Source organism: Engystomops pustulosus, chromosome 2 (assembly GCF_040894005.1).
Source record: "Engystomops pustulosus chromosome 2, aEngPut4.maternal, whole genome shotgun sequence".
Taxonomy (NCBI): Eukaryota; Metazoa; Chordata; class Amphibia; order Anura; family Leptodactylidae; genus Engystomops; species Engystomops pustulosus.
Window position 1 is genome coordinate 43,681,465 of NC_092412.1, and position 25,138 is coordinate 43,706,602.

General features: G+C 39.2%; 1 protein-coding gene across 6 annotated transcripts in view; it reads right to left on the reverse strand.

The window, feature by feature from the left end:
- Positions 1-908: 908 nt before the first annotated feature.
- Positions 909-25,138, reverse strand: part of STARD13 (StAR related lipid transfer domain containing 13) — a 213,520-nt gene continuing 189,290 nt past the window's right edge. For all 6 annotated transcript variants that reach the window (XM_072134401.1, XM_072134404.1, XM_072134403.1 and 3 more), the window contains 11 exons: positions 15,532-15,595; positions 10,496-11,841; positions 9,856-10,029; positions 9,505-9,664; positions 7,975-8,173; positions 4,958-5,165; positions 4,045-4,159; positions 3,164-3,385; positions 2,819-3,036; positions 2,198-2,374; positions 909-1,524 (listed from right to left, as the gene is read on the reverse strand). In XM_072134401.1, the coding sequence (XP_071990502.1) occupies positions 1,407-1,524; positions 2,198-2,374; positions 2,819-3,036; positions 3,164-3,385; positions 4,045-4,159; positions 4,958-5,165; positions 7,975-8,173; positions 9,505-9,664; positions 9,856-10,029; positions 10,496-11,841; positions 15,532-15,595 (3,001 nt within the window). In that variant the 3' untranslated portion in view covers positions 909-1,406. The remainder of the gene's footprint in view (positions 1,525-2,197; positions 2,375-2,818; positions 3,037-3,163; positions 3,386-4,044; positions 4,160-4,957; positions 5,166-7,974; positions 8,174-9,504; positions 9,665-9,855; positions 10,030-10,495; positions 11,842-15,531; positions 15,596-25,138) is intronic.

Sequence of the window (25,138 nt, forward strand, 5' to 3'; positions counted from 1 at the left end):
ATGTGAGAACTGGAAAAAAGCAACTAACCAGATCTAAGCCATCATGTAAAGTCTTCCCGAGGAGCGGATCATGTATGGTCATACATAATATAAAGCTTTTTATTACTAATATACAATCTGATGGGTTCTAGAAGATTGATTGGTATTTAGGGTATACCATGAATATACACTTGTGTCCTACTGAGTTCCCTATATATTAATCTCACTGACCTCTGACCCTATGCCTACGACATGAAAAAATGGCAGTGGGCATGAAAGGACAGTGACCTGGCTGTATTATCTTTTCATACTTTCACCGCAGCTGATATATGTCACTTCTACCCCTGCGGGAACTGGACTGCTTATTAACATACCCTTTCTAATCACAAACTTTTTTACATCCACAATAACTTTATGCAGCTCCCATCATAAAGTTACAGCTCCTTTAAGAGAATAATGAAGGCCACAGAAATTCTTTTTTTCCCCATTACTATTATGAGTAGATTAAACTCAGCTATATTAATAGAATTTCATGTGAACTATTATTATCTGTGGGTCAAGGCCTGATGGAGAGGTCACACGATTCTCTGCAGGGGTCGAGGTTATATGGTTAACATGCTGCCTACACAATACACAATTAGTACAGACGCCACATTTGCATATGTATAGTATGCAAACAAGTATCTTCGTTTACACTTCATGGTTGATGTGTGATAAAATGTAAGAATATTGTGTAATCCCATTTACCCCTCGTAGAGAAGTTGTATCCTCAGCTTGTCATGTATATTGATGTCATGTATGATTGTATGTGATGACATCACCTTCTATTACACTATTCTGGATCTTTATGCTGATTCTATTGCTATTGCACTTGAACCCCTTCACCTATCTTAAGGCCCCTTTACAGCAAAAAAAAAAAACTAAAGTAATTTTCGACATTTTAGACAATTCTTTATTCTCTTATATACATAGTACCTCTTCTCCGTACGGACAGTGCAGTGCATTACAGATGGAGGACAACAAATGTAATGTGTCCATATTATTGCTGCGTATAGTAAACCACAACTTCCATTGTCAGGGTATAATAATACTTGTGGTCGGTTCTATCAAGCATTTATACATGTGTATAAACAATGTGCGCAAAGTGAAATAAAATGTATGAAATACCGAACAAAAAGCTTCCACAGAAAGCATTAACTCATATACTTAATTAACATATGTTGTCTCCACATATTGTCCTGTTAAAATATCTCACAGATAGATATATATAGATTACATATTTACAGGGAATTTACACCATTTAAATAAAATCGGAGCGTTATCACTGATATCTCCATATTGTCCAGGAGTCCCCCGCATGCCCCGTGATGCCTCTCACTGGAGTCATTGTCACTTCTGATAACTGAGATCCTGTAAAGTCTTTATCTTCAGATTTTTGTTTCCGGTCCTTCTGCTGTAAGTGGCTGAAATGAGTTTCGGATCCGCAAAACTTCCACTGCGCAAATGTGCCCAAAGCATTTGTTGTACCAGTCCAAGCAATGGCCCCTGGGGTGAGAGAGAAATTATAAAGTTAGTTCAGCTGTATTGTGTTAAAGGGAATCTACAACCAGGGTGAAGGAATGTATGCAAATGAGCCTGAAGGGCTCCAGGGTCCATAGGTGTTAATAGCCCCTCAGGCTCATTTGCATAATGTATTTCACCTTGGTGGTAGATGTCCTTTAAGTTATTTGGCTACACAAGGCTAAAATACACACATATGGTCAAAGAAGGAGAATAGGGAAGGAAGTTTGCTCCATGCAATCAAAGTCCAACTCTACTCATAATTGCTTACAGTTTACCATTACTCCATTCAAATTGGCCACTGAAATGACATTGTCATACTTAGGCCTCATTCACACGGTCCTGCGCTCACCCGGACTGGACCAGAGAAAAGCTACTATTTGGGACCTTTATATGAAAAAAATGCCCCACCCCTGAAAACCCCTTTATTTAGAATAAATATGGCCTGAATTTGTTGCCATAGTTGTATTATAGTATGAGTGGTAAAGGGATATCTAGATGCTATGGATGATCATAATTTCCGCACAGGGCAAGCTGCTTAGTGGTACTATTGGATAAAACCTACAATCTTCCATCCTAGTAAAAAAGCTTAACACAGTGTTATTAGAACTGAATCTTGTGTGTGTTCTGCAGAAGTGTTTAGTTGTGTTGGATTTACCTTAAGTCTACTCTGCAAATGTAGGTCAGCCTAGATTTTCCAGAGCCACAAGGTTCAATCAAATATCGAGTGTCCAGAAGCGCTGCCCGCACTCCTCCTATTAATGGGGCATCATCGTGTTCCACTGAGAGGGCCACCAAACTGCAGACTCCCTTCGGTAAATCGGTCCTCCATGTCCTGCAAGTGAACAAAGGTCAAGAAAGTGAAACACTACAACATAACAAGGAATGTTAATTCTAGCTTTATAGTACTTTTCTTATTGATGGAAGTCATTAAACAAAATATTGGAATTTATGGGACAGAGATATGCGATTTTGAGATAAGTAAAAGAACTTCATAAAATGTCACCTATAAACAGCCTGCTAGGCTCAATGTATTTTTTATGTTAATGGAGTGAATACCTGACCTTGGAAAGAGCTTAAAAATGTCCCTGCTGCCCTGGGCCTTTTGATTGTGCATCATAAGGGGGAAGGGGGTTGCTTTAATCATTGTTATTGGGTTCCCTCTTTTTGTACACCACTGGCCTAGAAATATATTACTATCTACAACAACAGTTTTATACAATGACCAAGCAATTCAATCCCCCCAAATAAAATCCAATTTAGTGACAGTGTAACATACCTCATCACCACAAAGTCCTTGGACGGGTGAGGAGCCATACTGCCCACAACATACTGGTAAATTTCGGTTTGATTATCAATAGTTTCTATGACTTTTCCCTGCACAAAATCATCATCCCATAGGTGGCGCTCTCTTAGTAGGCGATTGAGTACAACTGATGGGGGAGCTTCTACTTCCACGGATACCTTCCAGAGTCTCAGCGGATTTTCATCTCCAACCTGAATAATGATCAAAAATATCTAATTAATACATAGAAACTAGGTGCTTCAAGGTTTCCAATAGTCCGTTCTATACAGGGAGTAATGTGACGTCTTATACTTTTAAGATGTTCATTAAACTTATTACCTTTTTGTAAGCAAGGTCTGTGTTCTCTGGACTGGAAAAGGACACCCAGCCTTTAAATTTTTCCTTGGATTCTTTCTGAAGATTCTGGATGGCAGTATCAAAGTGTGTGCAGACACTGCCGTCTTCCTTCTCCATCTGTTTCACCTGTTCCTCCATACTGGTAACATGGATGTCACATTCTGCATATGAATTTGGGGACTGAGCTATGATTTCCTCTGGAATCTGAACAAAAACAGAATTATACATTTTTTTCATCAATAAAAAACAAAACACCAGAGAGGTCACCAGAAGTTTTAGAGCAAAGGTAAAGGTAACCGATTCCGATATTTCCATTTCTAATAATCTTTTGTCCCTCCTATATCTCTCCTTATCTTACTATAACATAACACCTTTCTTTCCAATGACTCATTGCCTCCGGAGCCTCCAATACAGAATCTCTTTCAAAACTTTTTAAATGATATTAAATATATAGAGCCGATTGGTTTAAATGGCCAATGTCTAGTCCTATAGATTTTACACTAAAATGTCTGGAGGCTTTGAAGATTTACGACTCTTCCAGGACAGAGAGGTTTCCCATTTTAAGGAGCCTCCTGGAATTTTCAGAAGAGAGGTAAAGTATGGAGTAAGTTATTGTCAGACGCCTCAGATTATTAACATGTTGGGAATGTTGTAATGATGTTGTTTGCCTTCAATCTGCTCAGTTGGGACACCACTACTAGATGGCCAAGCCGTCTAATGTCTATGGTCACCAAAATCCAACAGATTTAGATGGATTTTGAGCATTTGCCCAATTAATGCTTAAAACATTCAAAATCGGCCATTATTGGGAACATTTAGCTCCTATCTTTGGCTATACTATACATACAGCACATTGCACCTACCTCAAATAGTTTGTTGCACTCCATGATCATGTGGGCCAGACCCTGTGTAGCCGCCAGGTTCTCATTTAAGTCCTTCTGATCGGGTTTTCCGGTTGCATACTTCTTCTGGATGGCTCTGAAAGTAGATCGATATAATTAGAAGCTGAGAGAGGCTTCTTATCTTATGGACTGGGTGTGATATTGGCAGAACTAATTGGACAGAATCAGACTATGAAGGTACAAACCTCAACTGACTACATCTAATTGTCAATGGGATGAGATGATACATTCTCTTTAAAGGACATCTATCAAAATTAAGAACGATAAATCGGGGCCCCTACTCATAGATCCAGGCACTGTGTAATCTTTTTACATTTGCTATCCATGGCCTCCTTCCTTCTAAAATCAACTTTTCTGCTTAGAAACCTGAGGGGTTTGCCTAGCCCATCTGTGCTCTTTCTTTACAGACTGGTATACAGTCTCATCCTCCCCCCAGCTTCCTCAGCGCTGAGCACTTTCTGTTATATTCTCATTGCTGAAGGAGCAGGGGGGGGATGACAAAACAGTGTATCAGTTTGTAAAGCCAGTTCACAGATGGGCTAGGGTAGCCCCTCAGGCTCATCTACTTAATTTTTTAAGATATAAGAATATTACCACAGTCACAATGCCTGGATATACAAGTGTCCTTGGTGTATCATGCTTGATTTTTATGACAGATTTCCTTTATGATGGGCTACTAATAAAATTTTTGTTAACCATAGACATTTTTAATTTCCCCACAGCATAATAACCTAAAAAGATGTCCTGAAGATGCTTTATAACTTTCTCTATGCAACAGATCCACAGCGCTCTGAAATATCTGGGCTCCATCTTTTCAGGGTTTTATATATATGATCTGTTAGGTAAGAAATATGTCATGGCTATAAATACCTACCTAGGGGAATTGTCTTTCTTCAATAAATTGAGGTGAAAGAGCGATGGCGCCAAACACACAGCGAGATTCATAGGGGTCATCTGATTCTCTTCCACCGCGGTGACATCACTGAGAAAACACAAGAGCGTTTGCAGGACTTCACGGTTCTCATCTGACATTAGCATGATGGCCGACTGCACCGCCTGGAGCCTCTGGTCCTTGGGAACATCTGATGAAGACATTAGATATTAATAGGATTTATATTATCAGTCCCAACCATATAGCCAGACAACATGCGGATGACCAGGTCCTGACCACTGATTGTACAGAGATATTTTTCAGCTTTTTGTATGAATTTCACAATTTCTAAAAGAAGCTTTCAGTACTATGTGTATGGAAATACAGCAACTGTCCTTCAATTATTACACCATTTTCTTAGATGGGATAAACATTTGCAGACAGTGTTAGGTATTGTCCCTGGATATCTATGTACCCATACCTTTATGTGTATTGTTAGTAGCAGCAGGACTGTAAACTATACATTTAGATTCTAGGTTTGTAGCTGGACTTTGAGCACTCTGGTGCAGTGGTGTCTGAGATCTCTTCATGTACTACAGCAGCTTCTATTTGAATCAAACAACAGTTACTTAGTGGGAGGGGCTTTGCAGCAGTACAGTGAAGAGATCTCACACACTGGTGCACCAGAGTGCTCCAAGTCTAGCTACAATCCTGGAAAATAAATGCATTTTTCACAGTTCAGCTGCTACTAACAATACAAACAAATATCTGTACAGCTGCTACCCAACACTGTTTACAGCTTTGTTTAGTCCAAACTGCAGATTCCCTTAATAGGGGGTTTCCCCGTGTTTAATACACAAGTCTTATTCATAAAATGTTTCAAAAATAGAAAAATGTCTCTGGCTTAAAATACACTTTTAATACAAATTATTTTTAGATGTGTTTATAAGATGTTGCATAGACACACAGTGATATTACACGGCTCCCATAAATCCTGCAATAACAGGAGCTATTTGTGTACTTTTATGTGACTGTTTTATGTCCAGTCGAATCTAAACTCATGTAAATACGGTGTTGTGTCTGTGCTCCAGGCGCGGCCTGTAAATGAGTTTGGGCTGTTGTCTCGAGTCGTTTACATAAGAGACTGGGAGGATGAAATGGTTAACACGGCTATTGTAAGATTTCTCCCACTTTCTTCAGTTGTAGTCATAAGAGTGTTTGTGTCTTGAGGTTGATAATAATGTCCTGTTGTTAAAATACTGCATCAATTTCAGATCTATGGGAGTCAAATGACTGGAAGCTCCACCAGTGAGCTAATAGTGCATGTATGTGGTGCCCGAGATTACTACACAGTACTGGGAGCTGACTGGTGCCCCCACTCTATAGTGGCCTTGTTGGGGTACTGCACCACATCTCCTATTCTACTGAAAGAGATCTGAGCTACAGCACTTTCACTCTATCCAATGTTTAGTCTGCAAACACCCGACATGTGGATTTGCAGCTGTAAAGCTGGTACTGATCTTTAGGATAGCTCATCAAAATTAAAATCCAAAAAAACATCTCAGTTTTTGGGAATAAGTTTCCGGAAATTAATGTGGTGTATAATATAACTGCTCCCAAGTTCCAGGTTAAAAACACATGCTTAGGTTTATATCCATGAGTCATGACGAACCCAAATAGGACTTTGATATCCCCAGAAGCTGATGGCCCCAGTGCCAAGTCTGTGCCAGGCCCCCGACTATAATGTATGGTGCATAGTACTAGTCTCCTCATATGGGAAAGTGACACCATATGGGCCCCCTAAACTTCTTGGGCCCGGGTGCGACCAAAACCTCTACACCCCCTCAAGTTACGCCCCTGGATATCCCTCTAGAACAGCTGCAGGCACCAATGTGCTTACATTTCTGGTATAACTCATAGCAACATGCAATAGACACACTAGTAATGTCTATTGAGCCTGATTACCAAGTACTTGTGTATTGAGACAAGATAATCAATATGCGTGTGATTATAGTAGTGTAGTAAGTAACAACATGTCTGCCACCGGGATATCTCAAGTAAAAGTCTCTAAGAGCTGAAATGTTGTATTGCATCCTACTACCACATTATTATATGTGTGGGTTCTAGTTGCCCATGGCACCCAATCAGAGCTCAGCTTTCATTTTCCGACAGCGGTTTATAAAATGAAAGCTGATCTCTGATTGGTTTCCACGGGCAACTAGAACCCACACATATAATAATGTGGTAGTAGGATGCAATAAAGTGAAATAGTAAAAAATAGAAACACATGCAACATGGCAACAATGGGGGTTATTTATCAGGGCTTCTGCGCCATACCAGGGGTGAGACGGGCCACTTGTCATTGTTTCACACTTTCAGCCACGTCCACTCCAGAAAAGTGGGCTGACTCAATGCAACCGGCGAGTTTCCATACTTGCAAATTCATCGGCTGTGTTTATTTGTATGCCGGGTAGGGCCAGGTGTAGAAATAAACACGGCGCAGGCCCCCACCGGATACATCAAAAGGACATAGGCTCTTGATGTATTTGGTTGAGCCGGATGCTCGGCGGGCTTTCATATGCTTGCGCTTGTGTGCTCCCATTATGTCCAAATATTGTAAAACCCCACAGAAACACTTTGCCCCACATGCATTATGGGACTCCATGTGCCTCTTTATTGTTTCTACTATGTGTGCAAACAGAGAAAAGCTTCTGTATTTTAAGCCAACTTTGAGAGAAAACTTATTCTTTCTGAGAACAAAGGATTGGACATGCTGAAAGTCAACATGCTTAATCCTTATATTCTCTAATATTATATGTTACACCTTATTTGTCCCAATTTCCTCTTAAGTGGTTTTTCAGTCTTTATAAGAAAAATGACTTATTGCATCTCTATAAGTAGTCTATATAGATGCCGCACACATCGATGGGAAAAATGTATGCTTATATGTTGGCAGCCTTGTAGTCTAGACACTAGGTCACAGGTCATACACGTTTCTGGTGTCAGGTGTGTATACTTACATTGGTAAATATGCAGAAAGGTCTCCCCTAGTTTACTGGTGAGCAGGGGCTCTGGAAGGTCCCTGAAGAACTGCTTCATCATGTCTGCCACATCGTAGGCACACTGGCCTTCATAGTTTACATTCTCGGGGCTGCTCTCATTCATCTGGCGCAGGGCCTGGATTCGAGACTTCACTCCAGACTTTCTAAACAAGCCAACCTGTAGAAAAAGCCAATGTTTTCCATAAGCAGTTCACAATATACCAGTTACCATCATTCATCTTCTATAGACTGGAAATGAGAATTTACTGTATAAAGAAGCCATCTACCACTAAATAAATATTCTCCCTGTGTATGTGTAAGGGGGGTACAGGAGGAATAGGAGGAAATTGAATGAGTCTGTAGGACCTCCTTGGGGTTATTGTAGAAATACTACATGGAATAGCATTGATGATAAGGGAATGCTGGACTAGTAAAATCTGTTCTTGGTGCCCAAAAGCTACATGGAAAGACTCCATATAGTAACTGTTAAAAGTTACTAGAACATAGAAACCATATTGAAACAAAATATTGCAAATAAAGATTCTACAATCAAATTAAACAAAGAATAGATAGGGACAATAAATCGGGATGAGCAAATTGATTTGTTGGTTCATAGATTCCGAAGTCATATACCAATTTCCAGGACAATTATAGCAACATGGCTTCGGAACGATTCGTTTCAGATAAGAACCCGATCTTTTGAAAAATTTGACGCAGCAAATCTCTAATAATAGGAAACTTTTCCCTTATTGCCAGAAGTTTTCTTTTACTTTCCCTCCTCATGAGTGCAGATTCATGCTTCATACTACACAGAGATATTTTCAGACCAAATCCTATTCACTTCATAAGACAATAATACATTTTTTATATTCTAGATTTTTACACAGATAAAAGGGTAGGCCGCTCCATACATATGAATATGTCACTGTCTGAAGGCACTCGGGGAGACAGTCGATAGAATGCAGCTTTTTCTGCTCCCATTAAGACGTCTCAGAGGAATTATGTGCTCTCTCCCAAGACCTCAGATCTAAAATTATATTGTGTGGGAGGATAGTGAACTAAGAAATCCTTGTTCTAATTGTCCTGAGATCAACACAATCTGCATTATGTTTTGACAACATAAAAGCCAGAAGTCTCCAAGTCAACTCTCTCTACGAGGACAAAGATCTTTTAATCGAGGGAAACATACTACTTATTGAACCATCCTGTCCTGACATCAATAGTCATTTTACATTGGGTTCCTGGAAATACACAGTACACGTAAGGGAGACGATTTGTCCAGCGATATAATAATCAGTGTTGTCCACTGATTTTAGTGGGGTAAAATCTGGTGACAGAGTCCCTTTAGTGCTGATAGACTTTCTGCACTGCCATTTGAGGAAGAGCCGTGATTTAAGGGGATCCCACAAATCTAACTTTGCACAGGGATCTAGAAATGACAAATACACCCCAGGATGGATGACCGGTGTACAGGCAGGTAAAACATGATCATGACAATGTTATTCTTACCTGATCCAGACAGTTGCTGCGCAGAAAACGTAATGCCTGTTGAATGCTCTGCGGTAATGGGTGCCCTGTTCTCTGTACATGAACCATCAGGGGTACACCAAATACATTCTTATCCTTGAAATCAGGACCCTTCATTCTCTTCATAAATTTTGGTACAGACCTAAATTTGAAATGAAGCAAACATTTATGCAAAGAAGACTTTCCCCCAAGAATGAATTAATGAGTGTTTGGCCAGCTACTTCTAGTCATTTCTAATTTTGTATATATATATATATATATATATATATATATATATATATATATATATATATGCTATGAGTTGTAAGTTTGTTATTATTCTAATGTACCCACCATGTCCACCCATGTTTGTTTGACAAGGAATATTTTTCCATGATGGCGGTCAGCCGTAACAGGGAGAATTTTTGCAGCAGATTGAGTTGTCCTGCAGACTGGTTACTGATCTGAAGTGATGCCAGGGAGCTGCTTAGCTGGTGAGATGCCTGGAAACTGTGCCACCTCAAGTGCCTAAAGGAAACAAATTATGCCAATCAAAATATGTTAGAAAATAATGTCAAGAAAATGAAGTCATATGAGCAAAAATATACTCATCTTATACTTAAAACATCTACAAACGTACATAATAGTAATAATAATAATTTCAGACATTTGAGTCATCTCAATGGAGGATCTCGTCACTTAAAAAGAACATATTATATACTGTAACATCAGCTTTTTGTGTTAAAAGTTTATAGTTACAACCACGTCCGGTTACTGTGTTAAGGAGATCAGTATTATACACATCATATTCCAGACACAGTTATCAAATTAAAAAAATTTGGACTTGATGGACTAATGTTTTCTTCTGACCTTATTTACTACTACGATATTATTATATAACATAGTTGCAAAAAGTTATTTATGGGGACAGATTTTCTTGCTATAACAAATAACTATTTAAAATTTTTTGAGTTTAGAGAAAATCAGATCTCACCTATTTGTCCTCGTAAGAGATGCTCCAACTCCAGAGTCTCTTCTTTCCCTTGTTCCCGTTGCATCTGAATCATTTAGAGATGATACATCCCTTTCCAGGTCACTTGGGGTTGTTCTTCCATCAGATACAGAATTTCCTTCAAAGTCCAAGGCTACTGGTCTAGGTGTACGGAATGTTGAGTCAGGAATATGGAACAGCGATAAATTGTCATCTTGAAGCTCTGGCATAACATCTTTTGACCAGTGGTCAACAGACTGCTGTAGTCCATTGATATGCTGCAATACGTCATCTAAATGGGGGAAAAGATCATCTTTCTCCAAGTCCATGAGATCTCCGGTGCTGGCATACAGGTGAGATCCTGGTACATTGTCATACACACTGAGTCGGCTACCTCTTGGACATCTTGAAGATAGAGGTCTTGGGTCTTTGACGCAGAGTCCCTTTTGTCCACTAAGCGATATGCCTGCACCTCGCCAGTTCACGCCACCAAGATTATCCGTAGGTGAGAGGCTTTCGATAGATATCGCCTTAGGAAATGTTCCAGGTTTGTGGTCCTTTGGAATATGTACAACTAGATTCTCTTGGGAATGAAATTCATTTTTATGATTTTGACTGGGTTTAGCCCGTATCCCAGTCATTGTGAAGAAGTCAATGTCCTCTAGGTACATGCCAGCACGTTTATTGGAATCAGAAACCTCTGCATCTGTAGAACTTGTGGTGTTTTCATCAATTGTACCCATTTCTGATTTTGAGTCCAGGATTCCAGTTACTTTAATGTCTATTGTTGTATCATTTGTCACTGGTCCGTTCCCTATCTGAACACAGTTCATTGATTTTACAGATTCTGGCTCCAGTTGCAGAATAGGTTCACTGATGATTAAACCTCCAGTTTTAGGTGGACCTTTCAGTTTCCCATGGGCTCCTTTGCCTCGGAGTGTACCCATGCATTTTAGGAGTGTTTTTGCTTTTGTATGTGAAGATTTGTCAGTCTTTGCATTCAATTTACCATCTGAGAGATCTCTTGGCCAATATGGAGGTAAAAAGTTTACCGAGTTGGAATCTGGCACGCACATTGTGTCATTAAACTCAAAGGTTTCACCGGAAGCACATCTGCAGTCACTCCCACCACTACTCCCACTGTGGATAGAACATATCTCAGGCTCACTGAGATCTGTCAGCACACTTTCACTACTTGTCGTGTTTTTCATGTCCCCAGACGACCCAAGTCTTTCCGATCTTCCGAGCAATGTATCAATGTCATCCACCCGAGACCATCGACGGCTGAATCTTTGGAATGTCCATTTGTCGCTAATTGCGCAAAGATCTTCTTCATCTGAATCTTCACTCTGAAAAACAGTACAGACAATGTTACAACCACATTTTATCTTCATTTTAGTATAGTATAGCATTTTAGTAAATAACTGTATCCCCAATTTTGGATCATATTAGAAAAATATGTTGTGCTATCCTTCAATTCCATCCAAAAACTTTGATACTCTCCGACCAGAGAAGTCGATAACATGCTGTGCAGCGATGGACAAGTAAAATGGTGCCACCTTGTATATTTATAGATATCTAGACAGATTAACAGAGGTCTGGTACAAATCCAAATTTCTAAGAATAGATTATCTAGGATTATTATCCTGCAAATTTATGATATAGAAGATTTCTTTATCTTTATGAACTTCCTACGTCCTAACTACAAATACTTATACGATTATCTTTTGTTATACCAAAAAAAGAATGTTTCCTAAATCTGACTAGCACATACATTTATTATATTAGGATTTTGGCTGTTAAAGGAGCACACATTTTAAGATATCTACAATATGGAGAGATATCACAATCTTCCACCACAATGTCCCCGTCCATTGCAAATCGGGATATTAAAGTGGATGTATGCTGGGCACATCCTATGTCCTATACTTTAGGAGGGTTTAGTCCTGTGTATAATAATCCACAGATTATAAGCAAATAAACAATAACCAAATATAATATCTGAAAAACCTTTTAAGAAAGATTTAATTATATAGTTTGGGGCCACATTACAGTAATCACAAACTAGATAATCTGTACCCAAATATAATAAAGAGGACATTTTGGAAACTTCTGCATTACATGGGGATAGGGTGTGAGGACAGTTAATTGATTTTATAGAATTAGTACTGCACCTCTTCTATATAGCCACACATGCCCTAAATTTTGTACGTTATCCTTAATGTTATAATTAGGGTTTTTATTGGTTGGGTAATTGATTTAGTGACACTATTATAATCTTGGAAGTCTGACAGACAGGAAAGGACACAGGTAATCCACAACCAGTGGTTTATGGCTCTGCTAATGCTAATTATTTTCTCTACTGATGTTAATTAGGACCTCTTCCTATTCAGCAGACATGATGTGGTTAAGGGGCAGGTACAACAAATTAGGATACGGAGACAGTTACGTCCTGCAGGAAAAATCTTAGTAATATTATATAGCTTGACCAATTTATCAACAATGTTGTCTATTATTGAAAGGAAAATGGCTGTTTCCTGAACTCTTACACCAAGGGGCTGATAAATAGGGCACAAGTAGATTTAGAGCTCTTTCACATTGGCGTTGTTTTTCACTTTCGTGCTTCCGTGATTTTCACGGATGCCTCACAAAGTCATTGATTTCTATGTTTCCATGTTTTCACATTGGCTTGTATTTCCACTGATCCGTTGTTCATGGAAAAAACAATGTCCTATTTTTTTTCACGAATGACGATCACAGAACGCAATGGAAGTTTATGGTTCCGCAAAAAAACTGATGAAACACCTTTTTTTTGGCACTGATAAGACTGAAAAACCAGGTGTGATGTTTGCAAAGCAATGTTAAACCATCAGTTTTTTGGGGGGGACCCAGAGACAAAACGGATGCATCATGGAGATAAAACGCTATAAAGAGACCACATTTCTGCGTAAACATCACTATATTTGTTATAAATTCTCTTATGTTGGGCCCTTATTTCCCAGGAGTCCAATAACATGGTCTACTGTGATTGTACATAGACCCTTGCTTAAAGGGACACAGTTGCCAGATTTTACCCCATTATACTACAAGTCCCCTGAGGCAGAGTATGAAATGTCCTGTCTAGAATGCCCTCTTTTATGTTAAATCTTGTCTGTTTACACATAAACAATCTCCTCCAAAGTCACGTGAAAATGAGCTGAGGGGAAGGCTGCAGGGGAAGTGTCACTGCAGACATAGCTTCAGTTCACTAGATTCTGATGTCATATTAAAGATATGAATTTAATCTTCTACATCACATCAGGCTTGTGGTTCTGTGAGCTACAGAATCAGAGATACAAACCAGAAATGTCTAACTATGTATTTAACTGCCCTTATCTCTGTTATTGTAGATCACAGAATTACAAGCCTGATGTGATCTGAAAGATGAGATTATTACCTTAAATATGACACCAGAACCATGGCACTTTGGCATCTGAAGTGACACTTCCCCTACAGCCTCTAAACTCAGGCAAAATATGACTCTTCTTTGCTCAAATTCATTTGCTGAGATTTTTATAAGTAAAGAGGCAACAGTTCCCATGAAAGAGGGAATTCTGGAAAGTATATATTATACTCTACCTGATGGGGCTAGTAGGTTGGTAGAGTAAATATGTTGACAGATTCATTAGTACATTTTTCAATAGTAAATATAATGTTTAAGTGTGCCTATCATTTTCACTCATGATAATTTTTGATCACAGACAGTCTAGGTACTTGGCTCCTCGCTAATGACTAAAAGGAGGGGGGTAAGAACCTCTTCATTTCTGCTGTACTTGGATCTCACAATTATAGAAAGTTGAGACAGTTACTATGAATCTATACATCAGAGTGTATATAGAGTGCTCAATACTTTTGACCTTTAAATTTACCCATCAGTGGGGGCCCCAGAGTCAGCCATAAAAGCTTCTCATATGTCAAGTTTGGGGAAATAATAAATACCATTAGTCAGCTATCTTTACTCCTACAGTTAAAAACTAGATGTGGTTAATACTTAAAATCTATTTTATATATATAAACCAGGGATACTTACTCATAGATCCAGGCACTGTGACTTTAATAATCTTCCTATATTTCATATCCATGGCCTCCTTACTTCTAAAATCAACTTTTAAAACTTTGCTAATGAGCCTGAAGCGCCATAGGCGTGTTACAGAAGCCCTCTTTGCTCTCGCTTCACAAGTTGTTACACTGCAGCAGCACATCTCAGACTCCACCTCCCCCCTGCACTTCCTGTAATCTCGGCAGCAGTGTGCATGGGGGGGATGGGTAAGAGCTCCTGCACAGTGTAACAGCCTGTGAATCTACAACACGGCCAGACTCTAATAACATGCCTTTCTGACACATTAGTATCATTTTAAAGTTGATTTTAGAATTAAGGAGGACATGAGTAACAAATATAAGAAGGTTACCAGAGCAGGGCCCTCACTCCTATTGTTACATATGACTGTTTGTACTCTGTAATGTATAATTTTATTTGTATGTGTCCCCCATGATTTGTAAAGCGCTACAGAATATGATGGCACTATATAAATAAAGATTATTATTATCCAAGTGCCAAGTGTCCCTGGTTTATCATGCTTGATTTTGATGGTATAGATTTTCTTTAATCAGTGACTCCTCAGCTATTAACAACCACAACCCCTAGTATGATCTGACAGCCTTAATCTCTATGGACATGATAAGAGCTGTAGCTTTTAAAACTGTATTAAGACCTATGACATTTCAATTTGCTAAAAAAAATTTGTTCGAGATGAAACATATCCAGAATTCATAAAGCAAGTTAAACTAAAGTACTGGATTATTATGTGCCATTACACTACTAAATATCTAAAATAACTATGTAACCCTTTAGGATATCACTTTAGGCAATAGATTTTTATCAATGAAAGAATTTTCAAATATATATATATATATAGATATATAGATATATATATATATATATATATATATATATATATATATATATATATACAGGATAATATTTAAGGGATAGCACTTACCTTCTTCCTTTGGAGATTGACATCGAGTTTCATGGATGCACACTTGTTCAACGTGTTCAGCCGCCTGGAAGCAAAGACACGACCTTGAATTATTATATGACTGACGGAGGGCAAGGATCTCTTGCGTTTGCCAGCTTTTCGGTCTTTCCAAGCCTGGCCTCCCATCCTTTCCTTGGTTTTTACACAAAATCCAAATGCTTAAAGGATATATCCACGTTTCTTCAATGTGACTTGGCTACAACTATCGGTGACATTTAGCCTAAAATCCTCAACAAATGTTTGTCTAGTAACATTATCATCGGCTGGAACTGCTTCAACCTTTTCCTGAATGTATTGTGTATTCTGGGCTGTAACCTACTATAAATGAAGTCAGGGGTGGGGCACGGCTTGGCCGAGGGTCCAATAACAGTGGTCAGGGGTCTTTGGACCCACCCAGGCCCATGTGCCCCCCATGAGGTAATGTATTTACAAAGCTGTAGACCACTTCTATAATGGGGCTTAATTAGATCACAATTTTCTGCAAAATCATTTGTGTAGAGCTAAGCCTGTCAGCCTTTCTTCTCCTCCTTAGCATATCTATAAGGAGCTATCTGCAGCTATTCAACCTATTCATTCACAAGTTCATGCCGGATTACTGCCGCATGCAGACCATTACTGTGGATTAAGATTTCATTTACTGGGGATGATTGTGGATTTAGCCTTAAATCTCTTCTGCTGCAAAAGATTATATTTTTTTTTTATTATCTGTAATGTAATGATGTTTGCATTTACTACATAACTGCGTTTAGGTGACATGGCTATAAAATACTGAATATATAGAAAGGGGAGAGATAGGTCTTATGTTACAGTGTAAATGAATCTTACTTTGGGATGCTCCTCATTTACATATTTTGGATAATGTGTAGGGTGCATGGCATCAATAGAAGTGAATAACACTTAAAATTATAAAATTTTCTAATATTGTAATATAAATGCATAATTCATTTATAATACATATTATCTATCACGTTAGCTAACTATATATTTCGGTATATGCAGGGATAATCACATCACTATTATTTCACAAACTAAAGGGAAAATAAAGTATCTGAGCACCCCATAAAATTAGGCTGTGTGTGCAACATGGCTGCCATTTTGAAAGCCTCCATATTGGGTCAAGGGCAAGTATTTCCAATGGCAAGGTGGTCATATAGCTGTGGATCAAAGAATTGTCTCAGAAATCTATTGCCACATTTCACATTTTCAATATCTCTGGTGGTTAATAGGTTATCAATACAGAAATTCTCTATAGGTTCACATACAGGTTCATAATGATTGGATTGACTCATGGACAACACGTCATGTAGCTGTGCATCGCAGGGGATGTTCCAGTCTTTCAGTGTTAATAAACTTATGAGTTGGGTCGTAGAATATTTTTTTATACACATCAGATCCCTATGCAGCTCCATACTATGGAGATAATACAAGTGCTGACATACTTATAAGATAGAGTAGTGCAAAGTACCAATAGAGCAAATATCAAGTCTCGTGGCTTCCTGTTATATCTCTGATGGTATAGGTTGTCCTACACATTAAAGGGGTTAACCTGTGACAACAAGCTGATCAGTGAGGGTCTCAGAGATGGGATCCCCCACGATCACTAGAACAGGGCTCTGTCACACCCCAGATGAAGAACAAGCAGTCGCTATTCATGTCTATGGCGCTGACGGAGATAGCCAAGCACCATGTAGAAAGAAGTGGCAGTGCGCTTGTGTGATCAGCGTTCTATTGTTTTGGAGTGTAATGGGGATACAACGGACCAGAGGGTCCTATCACTAAAACCCCCACCCATCACTAAGTCAGCCATAGCCACAGGATAATTATGGGCAAAGCTCACTTTTTTTCCAGGACTGACCATCCATCCCAAGGAACCCTATTCCAAGATTATCTGAGCCATTAAAAAAAAACTGTCTTAACATGTCTTTAATCTGGTGTTCACAAATCATGATACAAGACACCAGTTTTAGTGATTCTCTGAATATAATATATAATGAATGAATGATTATTACATGATAGGTATTATTGAAGAATGATATAATTACAGATACAGGTATATATTTAGGAGTTTACAGTGTATTACCTTCGGCTATGAGGGCTATGACAACTACAGCAGATCCAATAGTGTTTTACTCTATATATAGATCCCATTTCTTCTAAGGTGGCCTTATCCATTAGATTCACCTCATAGAGATAAGCTAATGGTTTACCCATACAATACAAACTTTATCAAAGTTTCGCTGGAACTTTGTATCAGTAATGCACTTTACCATTGAACCAAAATTCAGACAAATCTCTTTTTTTCTCCACAATAGAATAGCAACTGCATAAGCTCTGAATTATTTTCTTGTTATTATCTGGAAAATGATGTTACAGGAGCAAATGTGAATGCACTGAGGTTCCTCATTGTGACTTCTATTCATCCAGCATATACCAAGCCAAAGTCATGAAGCTTCCCTTTGTCTTATGAGCACCATGCTGAGCGAATTGTATAAAGAAGCAGGGCCATTATTATTCAGGGATGGGTGAAAATAAGTTTGGCTATTCTCTGCTACCCCTCTGGGATCTGCTTCTGCTTTAATGTGGAAATAAATTATGATGGTCATATGACAATGTAATGTATAGTATAAAGTGTTACTTAAAGTGTACATTAGATGAATAAAGCCATTGGTGGCTGAAGTCAACCATTTTGGTGAGAACCACCAACCATATTAAATCATATTGGTAAATTAAAATTTTTTGAGCAAGCTGCCCACTCATGTGGACCGATGAAGGTAGAAAAGTGAAATCTTCTGTGTAGTCCGGTGCGCGGTTCATCAAAGAGGCTTGTCGGAAGGCCCAAAGAAAAAAGTAAGCTATGACCGGCACTCCAATCTGCTAAATATTTTGTCTTTGTTCCATATCCATTAAAAAGAGGAAATTACATTGTACAATCAAGAGGACCTACGCGTTTTGAACGTAGACATTCAGTTCTTATTCATGGTCAAGACTTTTTTCTTTGGACATTAGTTTCTGTCCTTTCACTCTTGGTATGTTTATGGTTAAAAAAAAATTATATATAATATATAATATATATATAATCTTTATTCCATTCCATAGTGCTTTACAAATCCATAGCACTTGGTTAAACAAGTAGTCATTCAACAGCTATCAAAAGATATGGCCAGCTATGGGATTGCTGTAGATAGGTAGATAGATGACCAATCTAGTAGTTCCATTTTAATCTAAAAAGTTTAAATAGGATGTATCCACTATGAAAACTTACAGTATCTTGAAGGTAGTGGAACATGTGTAACAAAAGTCTATTGAATAAGTTGGGAGCCTCATGATTGCTGAAAGCCCCAGCAGGCAGACTACCAGTGCACAGAGGATGGTGGATAGATGATAAGTGTACAAAATGGGGAACCTCTCATTAAGAGAATGTTAGATTATTATGAATATACAAAATGTAAGATCTTTATTTCAAGGAACTTGTCAATTGTGGGTAATATATACTGGGGCAGATTTACTTACCCAGTCCATTCACGATCCAGCGGCGCGTTCTCTGAGCTGGATTCGGGTCCGGCCGGGATTTATTAAGGTAGTTCCTCCGCCGTCCACCAGGTGGCGCTGCTGCGCTGAAGAGCATCGGAACGCACTGGAATACACCGAGCCGGGCTGAGTGAAGGTAAGTGCAATTTTCGTGACACTTTTTTTTTAAAAATGCGGCGGTTTTTTCGAATCCGTCGGGTTTTCGTTTGGCCACGCCCCCCGATTTCCGTCGTGTGCATGGCGGCGCAGATGCGCCACAATCCGATCGCGTGCGCCAAAATCCCGGGGCAATACAGGGAAAATCGGCGCAAATCGGAAATATTCGGGTAACACGTCGGGAAAACTTGAATCGGGCCCTTAGTAAATGACCCCCACTATGTTACAATCATCCACATTTGCCCGACACATTCCGATTCTTCATCCAATTCTTCTACTGGCCATTTTATTGTTAAATATATTTTCTAAATGATCCAAAATGGAACTACTAAGGTTGAAGAATATGATTCGAATAGTAGACTTTTCTATAAGTACAAGAGAAAAATTGTTAAAAATCTCTAGTACTAGTTATGGAAATACCAGATTTCCAAAGCTAGGGCAAGCAGTGGCCAACAACTAGGATAGACTAAATAATACCAATCATAGTATATCTGGCTAGAATAGATAGTGTTGTCATGATATAACAGCATTCCAATCAGTGGCACTTTTACATAGCCCCATTACCAATAATGGAAGGCCAGAACCAGAACCAATGATGAACTAATGACATCACTCAGTACCAATCACATCAAGTGCAGATTTACATGACTAGCCTATAAACGAGCAATTTAGTTGCTAATTAAACTAACGAGTCAGTAATAATATAAAAACATTCACCTAACCCAACTAATCAATCAAATTTTATAGAGCCAAGAGAACATATACAGGCAGTCCCAGGGTTACGTACAAGATAGGGACTGTAGGTTTGTTCTTAAGTTGAATATGCATGTAAGTCGGAACTGTATACTTTATAATTGTAACCCCAACCAAATTTTTTTTGGTCTCTGTGACAATTGGATTTTAAAAATGTTGGGTTGTCATACGAACCAGGATTAGCAATAAATCTTCATAATATACATATTTAATAACTGTTATAGCTGTTTATTGTAGCCTGGGACTAAAGTACAGTAAATTACCAACTTCCAGAGGTCCGTTTGTAACTAGGGGTCGTCTGTAAGTCGGGTGTTCTTAAGTAGGGGACCGCCTGTATGCCCTAAATGTTTTCATCTGGTTATCATCTGGTTATCACATCACAGTTTGGAGGACACTGTGGGATAGCCACAACAATATTAATTTTTGCAGCAATATATAACAACCCCATCCCACAACCAGCATCAGCAGGTATCCCTGTAGAAGTGCTCCTCTGTTTTCTTTATTATTAAAGCATCAAAGTTTGCAGTGTTTATAGAGTATATATAACATCAGTAAAAATTGACCCATTAACACTGGTTGCCAGAATCCACCAGAAAAATCTGTAACCAGAATATCCCTCAAAACGGTACCAGAAATATTGAGTCCTGCCTCATGCAATGTGTTTGCTCAAAAAACAATGTCGCCCACTCTTCGGCACAAGAATGTTAAAGAATGTGAGGCTTTAGTTCTTCAGGCCAACAGAATACAAAGCAATCTGAGGACCACTATACAGCAATACATTGGACATAGACCTGAATTGTCTTCTGCAAGAGCCTTATTGTGAAAGAGACTGGACTAAATTACACGGCTCAATGACACACCAAGACTTGGAGAACCTTGTCGTTTTTGTAATTTCTCCATTTTCTCAACCAGGATGAAGGATTGTAAACCAAGCACACTTTCATGTTTTTTTTTTTTTTAAAAAAACCTCTAAAAATGATGCTAATGAGCCTGTGGGGCTTCAGGCTCCATAGCTGATAATGAATGGGGCCCAGAGCCCCTCAGGCTCATTTGCATAATTATTAAAGCCTTTTTGTCTTAGAAACAAGGACATAAGAAGCTAAAGGAAGAGCAGATCTTGCCAGAGGGGGCAGACACCAGCATGTAAGTGTGCTTGGTTTACAATTCTTCATCCTGGTGTAGATATCCTTTAAGCTTCCCATAGACTTGTGTCAATGTTGTTGTCTCCTGGGGAATCCATTTGCACATCACACAGTTCACAGGTAGCAGGACTGTGCTAGGTGTGACTACACATTTTAGAAGGTGTACATGTATAGACAGATAATTTGGCCTGCTTCCCTGGAAATGACTTGAGCAGTCCCATATGTAATATGCCATTCATTTATATTGTCATCAACTTTTTTCCTGAGGTCATCCAGGATTTTACATTTGCACTTCAGTTCAGCAGCAGTCTATACAGTGCGGTATATATTAGGCTCATGAAGAGAAAATACAACTGTGTCATTCACTTCTAATTCTAATTCCGAAACTATGTAAAGTATTAGGTGGATGTACACTAACAACAAACATATCCCAGATGTAGAAGTTATGGAAGGTCAGCTTCAATGATATATGTTCATAGAATATTCTGTTCAAGCTACATAAATACTATACATGCTGATTCCTCTGTCCCAACATCATGGGAACCCCTATGCGCAGTGTCAGTAAGCGGTTCCTTGTCCCACCAGATAATGTTATCCTGGAGCACATCATTCACCAACGTCCATAAAATAGACCCAAGTAGCCTCCAAATTGGATGGTCTACTTGATGAACTCTGGGATCCAGTATAGGGTTAGAGCCTGGCCCCACTGCAGGATCCTCTGGTACTCTGGTTGACCAGCCTGACACTGCCTAAGCACCACCATCAATAATTTATTATGGGGCCGGTGAAGAGAAGGCAGTTGGATTGACCAGACCAAGGACCACTAAGTTTTATGGTGTCCCAAGCCTCAGACACAACAATGGACATCTTGTACAATTACAGTCTGAATTTTTTTTTTTCCCATTTGGGCAATGCCTTTTTCTTAAAATAAGAGGGATGAAAAGTTTATCACAACTTTTTCAACTGCAGACCCAGACATCAGTGTTAAATTTCTCTGCATCATCAAAAGGGAAATGAAGCATTACAGTTCCCTTATATTGTTAATATCTGGTGTCTTTTTATGTTGTGTTGAGTATGGTGCAGCTCCATGGCATTATGTAAGTATTAGAGAGCATTACCCAGTCCAGGGGCGTAACTACAGCGGTAGCAGCCATAGCAGCAGCAGAGGGCCGCAGCATCCAACCTGACAGACTGAATAATGGAGGATATGGGCCATTATATAAATAATAAGCCGCACATCTGAATCGGCAACTCAGATAAGAAATATCGGGGGAGAGGGAGAAGGCAGCAGAACGAAAGGACTACGGATCACTCGTCCCCATGCCGTCCTGCCACCTACTTTCCCCATGTGGTCAGCAGCTACTGGGACTGATCTGTGAAAGTGTATAAATGTATATATCATTGTATAAATGTGTGTGTATAAATGGGTGTATGTGTATAAAAATCTATAAATGTGTGAGTGTAGAAATATATTCATTTTCTAAGAAGGTAAGGTGCCCCATTCAGCAGTCTGCTATAGTCTGTACATACTGCATCATACTACTCAAAAGAAGAAATGTGGGGGAGCACTATTCCATACAACGACATAACTTTCAATGTTATTTTGCTGTAAGAAGCTCTCTGCTGTCTCTGCTGTGACTAACTCCTGAGCTCGGCTATTCCACAGATTCACAGTTCCTCTACTAAAGAAGCCACGTCACTTCTGGAGATAAATTAGTCTATTTTTCCCTTGTTTTGCATTATTTTTGGGTGTATAATGTTATTCCCCAGTTACCAAGAATAAAGTGGGCCACAGAAATTCCTTTAATAGGCTTCACTAAGGCATTCAATTTCTTTTCAGGTCATTCTATACTGAATTTCAATGAACTTTTTACATGTGACAAAAGTAAATGTTACTTTATCCATCATCACTGCAGTGGCTAGTAAGATATTATTAGACAGCACATGCCAGACCACAGTCTTCAGCAGAATCCCTATCAACGTCTGGATGATGAATGACAAAGACGTCCTGTGGATTCCTAATGTCCTTGTCAAAGGCAACAAACTCCGAATGATCACACTTAATTGTCTATTCCATCTCCTTCCAGTGAAGAATTTGGTCACTTATGGCCATTTATCTGCTGTAAGTGTACATTTATCTTTCCATGTAGGATAAATGGATCTCTTCAGTTCCAAAATTCTAAACATCTTCTATTAGATTCTAAATTAGAATTTAATTTAGGTTTACTAAGTAGGACTGAATCCTTATCATGGATATACACTGGATCAATGGCAGGTGAACCTGGAAATTTTGTCAGATCTAGATGTTTATCTGATGTCTAAGGCGCATAAAGCGAGTTTAATGTGACAAACTGTGCATGCATCTTTTATTGGACCGAACATAGGTGTACTGAGCTGAGCAGACATGCTGAGTTCAGTTCAGCATAGGAAATACTGCACCCAGGTGGAATTAGTTTGTTGGCAATGGGCCGTAGCGCTGTATCCTTGAAACTTTTTTTGATTTTAGGAAACAAATCTCTTTGTTCATAAGGGAACTAACCTGCCAAAATAGGTGTGTGAAAGTGGCTTACTCTGCTTTTCAGGAAGAAAACATGCACACTCAGACAAGCTGAGTGTGCATGATATTGGGAAGAATTGGAGGACCTGCTTTTAATCACAGTAAAATATGTCAATCAGCCCTTATTAAAATAGGCTATACACCATCCCATGGGACTATATGGGGGTCACATTATTATCAATACTATAGTCTGGTCACCATACAGGGACTAGTACAAGCCTCGTCACATAGGGCTATGTGCTGCCAGGAACAATGATATTTTAAGCCTACAAACAAGTCTAAGTCTTTTTCCATGAGAAAAAAAAATCATTCCCAATAATTAACTTGTGTAAAATACCCTTAAGTGTGGCTGGATTTTAGTTCTTAAACTATATCATAGCTAATGATTGCTAATTAACCCCTTTAACACAATCTAATTGTGTCATTGTATGTAAATGCTGGCAACTGGGGGCTATGAAATCTACAGGGAAAGCGCTTGTCACTAAACTGGTATAGTAAGGTGCTATAATGCAGAAGCTATTTACTTGACTTGGGGTGTTTATTTGGGATTTTGCAGTTTTGATGAGAGTAACTCATTTTCATTGGTGTAGATAAATCGACACAGGTGTTAGTGCAAGTAAGAAGCGGCTGTGTAATACCACCATCAATCTGCTGACTAAGGAGCAAACACTTGTTGGACGTCTGATAGAAAATACAAGATTATCTACAGCCCCCAGTCGTGGTCTATCTGACAGTGTAAAAAGCCCGTTACAATCAAACTACCGATCCTTGTTGTCATTGGTTATCGGTAGCAATGAACCTAAACTCTCTGCTGCCTGAGGCGAGCTATAGAATGGTGCCGGCTCTGTCCCATCCAGAAGTAATATATAAGAATATTTTATTTACCTGGTTGTTCTCTATGCAGTGTCTCACATCTATGCTGACATTGGTTGTCAAAAGACAATGGGGCTCATTTACTAAGCTTTGTGAGACAGTTTTCTGTCGGACTTTGTACGTACAGGTATTTAAGAAGGGTCCGCGTCACATATGTGTTGCACATGACCTTTTTGTGTCGCAGCTGCACTAGTTTTCATGCGACAGAAATTTCTGCACTGAAGGGTGCTTTCCAGTGCTCAGTCGGACCATGCACCATGCAAAGACTGATGTGCTGTATGCCCTACGTAAAAGGTGCTCCAAAAAAAAGTGGTTCGCTCTGTCGGAGCACTGCACGGAGCACCAGATTCATGCTGTCAATGTGACATCACCAGCGCCCCTCTATACCAGTGGTGGCGAACCTATGGCACGGGTGCCAGAGGCGGCACTCAGAGCACCCTATGTGGGCACCCAGGCCATCATCCCAGCACAGAGTTTCCAGACAGGACTCAAAACCTCCTCCTGCAGTCCCTGGCCACCCAGGATGTGCTGTGATCAGTGCCATTTTAAAGCTACACAT